The 11,335-nt window shown below is 39.0% G+C and overlaps 1 protein-coding gene across 2 annotated transcripts in view; it reads right to left on the reverse strand.

The window, feature by feature from the left end:
* Window positions 1–203: 203 nt before the first annotated feature.
* Window positions 204–11,335, reverse strand: part of Ifih1 (interferon induced with helicase C domain 1) — a 51,740-nt gene continuing 40,608 nt past the window's right edge. Inside the window, exons 9-16 of one of the 2 annotated variants that reach the window (XM_031370429.1) lie at window positions 10,916–11,039; window positions 10,144–10,419; window positions 9,401–9,660; window positions 7,401–7,550; window positions 5,420–5,581; window positions 2,702–2,892; window positions 2,089–2,179; window positions 204–688 (exon numbers count right to left, since the gene is read on the reverse strand). In XM_031370429.1, the coding sequence (XP_031226289.1) occupies window positions 677–688; window positions 2,089–2,179; window positions 2,702–2,892; window positions 5,420–5,581; window positions 7,401–7,550; window positions 9,401–9,660; window positions 10,144–10,419; window positions 10,916–11,039 (1,266 nt within the window). In that variant the 3' untranslated portion in view covers window positions 204–676. Of the gene's footprint in view, window positions 2,000–2,088; window positions 2,180–2,701; window positions 2,893–5,419; window positions 5,582–7,400; window positions 7,551–9,400; window positions 9,661–10,143; window positions 10,420–10,915; window positions 11,040–11,335 lie in introns of both variants that reach the window. The other variant, XM_031370427.1, reaches the window with a different exon arrangement.

The raw sequence follows: 11,335 nt of genomic DNA on the forward strand, positions 1-11,335 counted from the left end.
CTGATTAATATATTCATTTTGGTTCAGTTCTCATCAATAAAATATTCAAGATATATTAATATGGAATTAAACTAATAGATCAAAACTACAAAAGAATTCTGTCTTCACTCCCTTCTTTGTAAGAGGTGATTAGGTTGTATTCCAGGATGGTACTGTGTTTGCAGAAGAGAAGGCACAAGAAGCAAGCCTGAACCTGCTTGGTGCTGCATTTTAGTAATACTGTTTCCTTTATTGAGCTTCTTGATTGTCAAAGTGATTGCCTATGGATACACATTTATAATAACAAACAATGAACAAGTCATAATAAAATGACCTCCAATGTTCCTTCCCAAATCCTGTCAGTCCATGCATGATATCCTGAATTATCCCCTTTCTTTGAGTGTGGGTACTAGCCACATGGGATAGGTATGCCCAGACACCCTCATCCCAAGTAACTGTAGATTAAGTACCAGGTCTGCCTATCAATAAGATGCCTCATCCAAAGCATAATGCATTGTGCTCCTATTACTATAGTTAAGTTACATAAGATTCCTTAAAAGCATTGGGAGTTTCTATTGCTGGCCCTAAAGAAACATATGGTATATACTGTGGGGGCTTCTTGAAGAGGTCACAGACTAAAGCATTCCGAGGATGTGAGAGCAATTCTTGGTGGAGATGTAGCAAGAAGGCAGAAATCCTAGCCAGACAGCTGCAAGGAAAAGGATTGTCAGTGAGCATGGATTCCTGCCCTCTCCCATCAAGGCCTCTGGATCAGAACAGTCTGGCTGAAACTTTGATTTCAGACTTGTGAGAAAATGACATCTAGATGTTTAGCCTACAAAACAGCTGCTATGGTGAATAGGTGTATTTAAAACCATAAAAGGTACCAATAAAAGCAGAGCAAATAGTGTAATCAACATTTCCCCCTAGGGAGGCTGGGGAAGAAGGAGGAACTGAGGAGACCAACTTGATTGTGGAAATTAGTGACAGAGAGGCTGAGAAGATGGCTCAGTGGTTGAGTACTTGTTGCTCATGCAGAGGACCCATGTTTGATTCCCAGCATCCACATGGTGGCTCACAATCATCCATAACTCCAATTTCAGGGGATCTGGTGCTTTTTTCTGGCCTCCAGAGCCACCAGGAATGCCTATGGTACCCATACATATATGTGGGCCAAGCATACATACACATAAAATGAATAAATCTGAAAAAAAAATCAGTGACAGGACTAATATCGGTACCTTGGATTCTCATTGTTATTCCAGTGTTTCCATAATACTATAACACTCTTCAGTAATGAGTATTGTTGGTAGATTCTACTTATCCCTGCTCTGTTAGTTACTTTTCTGTTGCTTTGTTGAAACACCCTGACCATAACAACTTTGGAAGAAACAATTTATTATAGCTCACAGTTTGAGGTTACAATCCATTACTGTGTGGTAGTCACAGTGACAGGAGCTTGAGGTAGCTTGTCACACTGCATTGCACAGTCAAGTGTAGAATTATGAGAGTGAATGTGGACTCAGCTAGTTTTCTCAATTTTATATAGTCCAAGACCACCCACAGTGGACAGGTCTTCCTTAATTAATTTAAGACAATCCCTCATGGGCATTCCCTGAGCCCAGGTGACTTTAGAACTCATCAAATTGACAGATTTGATTAGTAATTACATTTACCAACCAATAAATGTATGTATTTTTGGTGTTTCTTTACATCACTAAAAGCCAAACAAAACCATCATTACATAGTCTAGAGTTAGTTCAGTAGTGTAACAAAACATCAATCAAAATAATATTCAATGTTGAGTTGGAAATATTTTAAAATAATCATGAGTCAAGAGCTAGTCTTCATCACTGTACAAGCAGTATTCTGAGTAGTCAAGGTCAGGGAATCTGATCGGCAATTCCACCCACTTCTTGTACTGTTTCTTCGATGAGTTATTTTTGAAATTGACTACAAAATTCCTTATTTTAAGACAAGGCAAATCTAAACCTTTGTGCACCATCATTGTTCCCCAAGACTAGAAAACAAAAGAGAAAAGAGACATCAACGTTCAGTGGAACATTCCTTTTGGGTAAAATAAAACTGAACCCACTAGAATTTACTCACTTGGCCACATTTGCAGATAATCTCTCCATTTGTCTGATAATCAGCAAATTTCTTCTGCAGTGCTTTGTTTTCTCTTACAATGTAGAGTCTCCTAAAAGTATTGTGGAAGAAGAATTGTCAGTGACATGTGACAAGATGACACTATGCAGCCATGGGTTCATGTTGGACTTGATGATGACCCATGTGGTTGGACTATCTGATATCCTATTCTTTCTCATTTTCTGCTCCCCAGAATTTTTGTGAAAAATCAGGTGGATGTCCCCATCCTACACGCACACTTCATGCGTGTCACACTGTCTCTTGGTCTCCTTTGAAGTCTGCAGTTATTTTAACTTTTCAGTCATTAAAAAAAAAATGAGAACAGATACAGACATCCACAAATTAAGTACTATACATCAAAACTGCTTTCTTTGTATCTTACCATTACTCCCTGTCTCAAAAGAGATTACTTTCAAGGCAGACCCAATATAAGAGATTTTATTTGAGGGACTAAAAAAAGGAAAGGTTTGATGAGGAAAAAAGATCTCACTTTCACTCTGTAAACACAATGTGTACAATGCCATGGTTCTCACCTCTACTAAGAAAATTTAAACAAGGATCTCGCTGCACTCACTTGAATTCTGGTGTCATATTGACATGATGCATCTTCTCAATTACATGGATATTTTCTCCTGTGCAGACCAGCATACTACAATTTTTGCAGAGAAGTGTTATTAAGGATGGATCATTGTTGTGTTGCTTTGCAATACTTCTTTTGACTTTCATTTTCTTTTCCAAGATACTTTGTACCTGCAATTCCAAAATCTGTGTGGAGAAAAGAGTAGAGTATTCAATTTTTTCAGAGTTTCATGGAAGTAAATGAGCTGAAAATTACATTTCACAGGTAGATTGTACTCTAGAAGATAAAGATATAATGGCACTAGATGAACTAAGTTTTCCCTCTTCTACTGGAATCTACCTATATCCATGCACAAAGAAATGATAGGGAGAAAGGCTCTGGGTCAGGTCATGGGGAGTGTTTGGATTCACTCTAGATGTTTGATATAATTTTAACTTTCCAATAAAACTGACATTTTATGACATGCAAAATAGATTTTTCCTTTTGCATCAACCCTCCTGCTTTATCAGTGGTTGTCTAAAATCTGTTAAAAAGGCATTTCAAACCCGAGAGGTGGACTGCTCTCCTAGTAACTGATTAGGTAGTGATGCTTTCTGGCAGGCTGAGCAGAATGGCTGTGGGCTTGGTCCACTTCACTGCTCTTCATTCTCTTTCTTCTGCCTGAGTGAGAATTCTTGGGAGGGCAAGTCTCTCACTGAAGAGAAACAGAGAGAAATAGTTCATCCTGGAGTCCCTAAAATGGATCCTTTCTTATGATTTGAATATGGCTCGCACCTCTGTATTCATGCAGGAATTGAATCCACAGTCTTGTGTTAAGACTTAATAATTAAGAGAAGTGATATTTAATGTAGTTGTGTGCTAAGAAATGGGGCTCTTGAGATTATCTTGAACATACTATGTAGATATGTGTGTGTGTGTATGTATATATGTTTTTTGTTTGTTTGTTTTGTTTTGTTTTTCGAGATAGGTTTTCTCTGTGTAGGCCTGGCTGTCCTGGAACTCACTCTGTAGACCAGGCTGGCCTTGAACTCAGAAATCCACCTGCCTCTCCCTCCCAAATGCTGGGATTGGATTACGATTTAGAGGTCGTACCCACAGGATTGAATTACGGTGGTTTTATAAGGACAGGAAGAGCACAAAGAAGTTTAGGCATGTATGCATTCCTGCCGTAATGCGATAACAAGTTGGGGGTGAGGCCTCACAGAGCCTTCTATGTTGTTGTTAGACTTTATGGCTTTAACTCTTAGTCAAACTAATGAACCTCTTTATTAGTCAGCTCTTCTTGGGTATTTCTTTAAAATAATGAAAGACTAACTAGTACAATGCTTTAATCTATAGATTGGGAGAATCTGACCTGTAAACTATAGATTGTCCTATAACTGAACTAGACAATTTAGTAATAACACATCAGTTTTTACAAGAATCTCGCTGATTTGTGATTATGCCTTTAGTCGTTAAGTATGAGGGAATAAATCTAAGGATTATTTAGTGGAAAATGTTTGGTTTGCTTTATATTTAAGGGGGTTTAAAATATATGTTTGTATAAAAACCTGGCTAGGAAACCCTGGAGTTGGTTATATACTTTGCACAACAATTTGAAAGCTTCCCTTCCCTAAAACTCTATTTAGGGTAGAGCCAATTCTAATGTTAAGAAACTAACATTCACACCCATATGCAAGGGTGTGAATTTTCTTCTAAATGGATTGTTTGCTATTATAAGAGTTACAGTCTTTACTTCAGTGGTATGAGAGTTTCCTGAAATATTGTATAAATATATTCTTTTTCCCCACTGCATTTCCTTTACCCGATTCAAATAGCTGTTAGTAAATTGAGAAAGAGCTATGTGAGATATTACATCTGTTATAATCATATCAGAATTAGCCTCAGTGTCAAGGGAACATCTCAAAAGTAGCCAGCTAGCTGTGTTTTACATTATACTTTACTACTCTTAAGTTTTTGTTTTGTTTTGTGGGGTTTTGGAATGGGCTTCACTCCATAGCCCAGGCTGGCATTGAACATACTATGTAGTCCAAAATAGCCTCAAACTCACTGAGTAAGGCTTGCCTTACACTTTTGAATGCTGGTTCCACAATCCTCTTCTCATTCCATTGTGCTTACTTGTGTACGCTTTGCACAACACAGTTAAGTTTGTGTTATTATTTGCTTTTCCCTATCCTCAGCAAGCACACACTTAGAAGCTCTACTTCACATAGCAAGGGTATGAATGTGTTTTCCACCGTGTTCTCTGCTTTTAAAATATTGCCTGGCAGTATTTAAAAATACAATAGGCATTTTGTAAAAATTTCTATAGTAAAGACACTGTGCTTGTACCCATGGATTGGACCAAATTGAAACTACCAAGTAGATCTGAATGAGTGAGTTGCACAAGTCTTTCTGGAAAAGGGCGTCCCAAATTCATCTTACCAAAGTTGATGTTTGCTTTCCCTGCAATGATCTAAATTTCCTCAGCATTTCCTGTCACACACACACACACACACACACACACACACACACAGAGAGAGAGAGAGAGAGAGAGAGAGAGAGAGATTTGGGGGCTTTGTGTTTGAATCTGGACTAAGAACAAATGTTCCGACAGAAGCTGCTAACCCAGCATAATTTCTGTCTGAAGAAGAAGCCACACGGTCCTCTGTGGCCATCAAATGTAGCCATTTTCAGACAAAAGCTAAACTCAGTGGTGGCCAAGAATAATACCTTATGTGCATACTCCTCGGGCTTCATATTTTGAACACGGTTAATAGCTTTATACATCATCTTCTCTCGGAAATCGTTAACAATCTCCCGTTCGGTAACTCCTGAACCACTGCTGGTAACCAGGACGTAGGTGCTCTCATCGGCTCTGGCTCGACCCCGGGCCTGAGAACGTGAACAAAGAAAGGAAGTGCTGTGTCTTGCAATGAGCTGTCCTGGTTTGGAACTGAGAAGATGGTCTTTGTTCAGTATCCCAGCCTTCAAAGGATCTCTGTATTCTTAGTAAAGGTAGTTATTACCCATGGCTTGTGGATAAATTTTTGAACTTAAGTGTTCCTTAATGCAATGTTCTAGAATGATTTTGGCAACTCTTAGAGGCCAAAATAACACACCCACCCATTTAGCCCCATTGCACCCTGAGCACTGTCTTTATACCACAGAAACCCCGAGCAATGACTTGGCCAGTAAAGCCATCTATTTGGAAGGATGAATGAGGACAAGGCCCACTCTGACCTTGGCACCAGGGATTCTGAGCACAACAGAACTGTTCCTGGAAGCCTACTTTGGACTTTAAGCACATTTCTCTGGGAAAATACACACAGTAACGGGTCAAACTTCTATAGGCCTCTTAGGAAGGCGAAAGTTAGGTTTATCAATTTTGTTTATCGTTGTTCTTTAAAAATTTTCATTCATTTAAAGAACAAAATAAGATAATGTTCCCTTCCCATTTGCCCCCTCCAACTTCTCTTGGGCCTCCCCTTCAGCACTTCACATATACCTTCACTGCCCTCTTCCTGATTTTTAAAGACCATTGAGGCCATTCATTTAGTGATGTCCATTTGTGCATGGATATCAGGCCATCCAATGGAGCATTAAACACCTAGCGGTGGGACTGACCAGCTGTGGAACTCACTATACTGGATCAATCACTCAGGGTAATACAGACATATTAGTCTAAGCTTTAGTTACCTGGCTCAGGAGCTTAACTATCAACTACAATACTATTCTGAAGGCAAACTACACACATACTGTAGTCATAAGCCTCTCACTTAGAGATTACTCCCGGAAATGATCTTGCTTCCTGTCAAGATAGCTTCCTAATGGGCCTCGTTTTCTATAACTTGTCATCTACCCAAGGATGAAAGCAAGCAAGCAAGCAAACAAACAAAAAACCCTTTCTCGTAAGAATAATGTGGTATATTTTTCTTCATCTTAACTTTTCTACATATCATAAATTTGTTAATATAGATGAGTAAGAGAGGTTAGAAACAGAATTTCTTTCTTTTCTTCTTTGTTTCTTTCTCTTCCTTCTTTTCTCCCTTTCTTTGTTTCTTTGTTTCTTTCTTTCTTCCTCTCTTGTACTTGTAAGTGACCCCACTCCATATTTTATGAAAAATTAAAAATGTAGAAAAGTTGACTGTGGGAGGAAAACAGAACTGCAGAGTTCCCTGAGGTCTGAGAGGGATTTGTGGTCAGTGTGTTTCAGATTCCTTATCCCTCTGGGGGCTCACTGACATCTTAAGACTGAGGAGGCCTCTTTTTACCCTTGTAATGAGGCCAATATCATGCATGGGCTTGAAAAATCTGGACACATGGTTTGGACAGTTCTGCCCCACATGTTCCCTCCCTGAACTGGAATCCAGGAGGAAGCTCACTGCTGAACAGGGGGACACTCTACTGAAGTTATACATAGAAGGGAGTTAGGGCGGGTAGTCAGAGAAACATATGGGAGATGTCCAAGATATAGAAATAGCAATCAAAATAGAGTTGTTAGTTAACTTACAGGAGGTTGGCACAGGAGTTCAAGAAACAGCAGTCATATAGCAAGCAGTGTCTTGCAGTTCTTTAACACTGGCCTTTTTTTTTTTTTTTTTTTAGCAGAAATACAGCTAAAAGGTTTTGTGTTGTTTTAGCAAATGGGAGGAATCCACATAGGAGCATGGGTATGAGAAGGAACATGTTAGGCATAGATCTCTGCACACACCTGGACCATGGCTATCTCATTCGTGACAAGGCCGTAGCGGATAATGATATTGCATTCTTTGATATCCAGGCCTTCCTCGGCCACCGTAGTAGCAATGAGCAGATTTATTTCCCCAGTGCGAAATTTACTAATGACTTCTTTTTGTTCAGTCTGTGGAAACATTTTAATAAATTAAATTTCGTGATGCTAAACACATTCAGATCTTCTAATTAGTAGAAGAAATAATAAATTGCAACTGGTCAGTGTAAATCAGAGGATTAGATCATACATGGATTTGCTGCCATCTGTTTTTGGCAACGAACAAAGACATGATGGTGAGACAACATTTGATTTCCAATCTGGGATTACCACACAATAACAAAAATATTTCCATCCTGCAGTCTGGAGGTGGGAAGAACGCTCTTTATGCCAAGGAAATAAATTGATGGGTGATTTGAAAGGAAGAAAGGAAGAGGTGTTGCTGGCTGAGAAAAGGCTTTGGCAAGGCTAAAATGGGGTTTACCTTTTACTATATGAACGTCAGAGTGTGATATTTAGGGAATAAAACCCACTCAACAGTTTCTATCACTTTTGAGACACCAAAAATTCCCCATGTATATATACACTGCAGCTGGTCACCTTAAGAATCACCCAGGAAAGAAACCTATGGCATATTTCAGAAAGGCCACTGGAAAAAGTCAAAAAGTCCGGGAAGCGAAGCTGGAACAGGAAAAAGCAGAGCTATTCTTTATTTTTACTTTGAGGAAGGTTTAACTTTAACATAAGGCCTATTCAAAAGGCAATATAAATTAAAAGTGGATGAGTAATCACAGGAAGAATTTTTTAAATGTCAGCTTTGGAAGTTAATATAAATATATTGAAATATGACCTCATCTGATATAGACAGTCCTTGGTACTTTATTTCCACTCGAACCTTATCGAAGCTGCTAGCCTATGTGACATTCAGTACACACTGTTATCCTTGTAAGTTACATAACATTCATCATCCAGAGGAAGTGTGTTCTGCTCATGCCCTCTCCTCTCTTCTTAAAGGTAACATGAGCTTTTATGTGGCTCACCACTACGGCAGAACATCATAGCAAGACCCCCGACAGCTCTGTGGCAAACCTCTGCCCTATTCCTTCACATCCAATGTTAAGAATGATGTCTTGGGTTTTTAGATACAACTGTGCCTTAATTTCAAACAATATTTGAATATGAAATTGCAGGCTCAGTGTTTGGCCCTCAGAGCAAGTACCTATCTAACTGCTGACAGGACAGATGAGCCTGCTATGGTCCGTGAGGTGACAGGACACGGCTGAATGCTCTGGCTGTAAACCAGAGAAGGAGCCATCTCAAGGGAATGTGCACAGCCTGAGCGTCAGAGTGAACAATTTCAAGTTTCCTTTTCTTACACAAACACTAAATGGTTTTGGTTCGTTCCCTTGTGCGAACAATATCACCGAACCGAAACATCCTTTCCACTAGCAAGATTCAAGGGGAACTTAAATTCCAGAACACTAAAATGCTTTCACAGTTTACAAGTGTCTTTTTTTTCCCCTCAGAAGTGTTTTTTTAACTGTACACATAATAAATAATATAATTTTTTAAACTGATAAAGCGGCAGAAACCTTCTCAATCTCCCCTCCCTAACACAGTCAGGACTTTAATTCTTCCTGGTTTTGGTTATAATGCACACATCCTGGGCAGGTTTGAATTTCCACTGGATTGTATATTGTAAACATTTCTTTATGATGTTGTTAAGGTAAAAGTTACTTGTTTTTACAAGAGGTGCCAAACTCGAAAAGTTCCTGTACGTTTATAAAAAGGAAAGGGGATTCCACTTTAGCGGGGTCTGTGACTCATCATGGACCACTGGTTGGCATATATTGGCCAGTATAAAACAAAGCCAAGAGCCTCTGTGAGTGTACCTTTGACATGGTCAAAGAACTGAGAGCCATCGCAAGCAACAAGGGAAGTCTAGCGGAAGCTTAAGCAATGGATTACAAAGGAGGCCTCACCTGAGTCATGGGCTTGACCTCACTGCTGTGTCCTGCTCCAATTAGGTGATGCGCTTTGACTCCAACTTCCACAAACTTTGCGTTTTCCATAATCCACTGGGAAAGTGCATAGGTGCTCTGCCGCGTTTTTGTGAAAATAATTCCTCTGGAGGACTCCTCAGACCTTGTGAATTGTTCCAGTATTGTGTTTCTTAATTTAATGAGTTTTTCATTTTCGTATTTTGGGTTTTCAGCTATTTTTTTCAACATTTTCTTGTTATCTTTAAAAATAATGATTCATGTTATTAGCTTGATTTAGCTACCCCACTCAACACACTCACACACCCGTTGTGTGTCATACACCGGTCCAATTTCAGTTGATTTATTAAGGAAAAACATAACTTAAAAACTTTTAAAAATAAAATTAGTTTGCATCAGTAATTTAAAAAAATTACATTGGCTAATTTTACATTATACACTAAGACATGACTCATAGGTAGGTAATCTTGTGATTATATTAGTGCTCAGACTACTTAATTAGTTAATTGCAATAGTCTTGGCAGTAAAACTGTATGATCAAATGATTAATTGTGGTCACACAGTTAAAAGTTAACCTGCCATATCAAATTATAAACCACAGTCTTCATAGGATTTTCTTTCAAGATGATATTTGAGAGCCTTCTGGAAAACTTAAAGAAATCTGTGAGTTCCTGTCCGGAGAGGACGGTGCAGGAATACATGGTTTGTGCTATACTGAATCTTACCAAAGAACAAATTCATGAGAAATTCATCAGTTTCGTCCAGTTTCAAAGATTTCTTTACATTGCCCTTAAGTTGGTCATTGCGACTGCTGGCCTCGTCGTCACTCTCATCGCTGGCATTGAGGGCTGCAAACTTCTTTTCTTTCTCATCAGTGTAGAACGTGTCCAGGTGGTTGTACGCGTCAATCATTCGGATCGTGTCGTTGATTTGTAGGGCTTCGTTGTACTTCCTCAAATGTTCTGCACAGACGCGATCTTTGCGATTTCCATCTTTAGCAGCTTTGGAAGAATAAAGTCTGTGAGTGAGGCAAAGGGCAGAAAACTATCCTACAACTGTGTTGTGAGCTTAAACAGGTTATGGCTCAGAACTAACTTCACCGTGGTGCTGGCATGAGCAAGGTCTGTATGTGCTGTGAGTTCTAAAGAGGACGGCTTTCAACTCCATCGCTGGCTGCCTGAGTTCAGTGTGAGCGGGAACGTCGACCTGAACCTTAGCAGAAAAGCTTGGGAAACACCCCAGTAAAATTGCCTTTGGAGACAGAGCTGTTGATAGCTGACTTAATACTTTATATATAATAAATGAAAGTGAAAACTGTAAGAATTGACACCTCTTTCCTTAGAAGAATGGCTGGAACAAGTGTGGGCTTGCCCTATACCCAAAACAGCAATTCTGCCTCATGTTTCATTTGCTCTCAGGTTGCTTCTGAGTCTGAGAGGATTGTCTAAAATCTTGGTGTAAACAAGGGAAAAGCTGTTAGGTCAAAACCCAAATTACCTTTTTTTTCCATTTGAATGGCCCATTGCTCATAATGCTGGGTTCCCAAGTCTGACATTGGACTCTTTTGGCAGTAATTTTGAATGCTTGCCATAATTTCTAGAAGTTTCTCTTTAAATGGATTCTAAAAAATGATGAGATATATATTATTAACATTGTTTACAATGGCATTCACTATCTTTGTTAAAATGATTTGCATATTATAATGTGATTGGTTCAGAATCATTAACTAGACAGTGAAACATTAATCTCTGATCACTTTGTGGTTTACTACATTTGTGTTTTATAGTTTTATCTTTATTTTAGGACATACCTGACTCTAAATCTCTACCATTAAGTCTTTAAAAAGTAAAGTCAGATACTGTCAGAGCCTCTCAGGAGATAGCTATATTTAGGCTGGCTTGCCCTTCCTTCAGTCTC

The sequence above is a fragment of the Mastomys coucha genome, unplaced genomic scaffold (genome assembly GCF_008632895.1).
Source record: "Mastomys coucha isolate ucsf_1 unplaced genomic scaffold, UCSF_Mcou_1 pScaffold15, whole genome shotgun sequence".
In the NCBI taxonomy this organism is placed as follows: domain Eukaryota; kingdom Metazoa; phylum Chordata; class Mammalia; order Rodentia; family Muridae; genus Mastomys; species Mastomys coucha.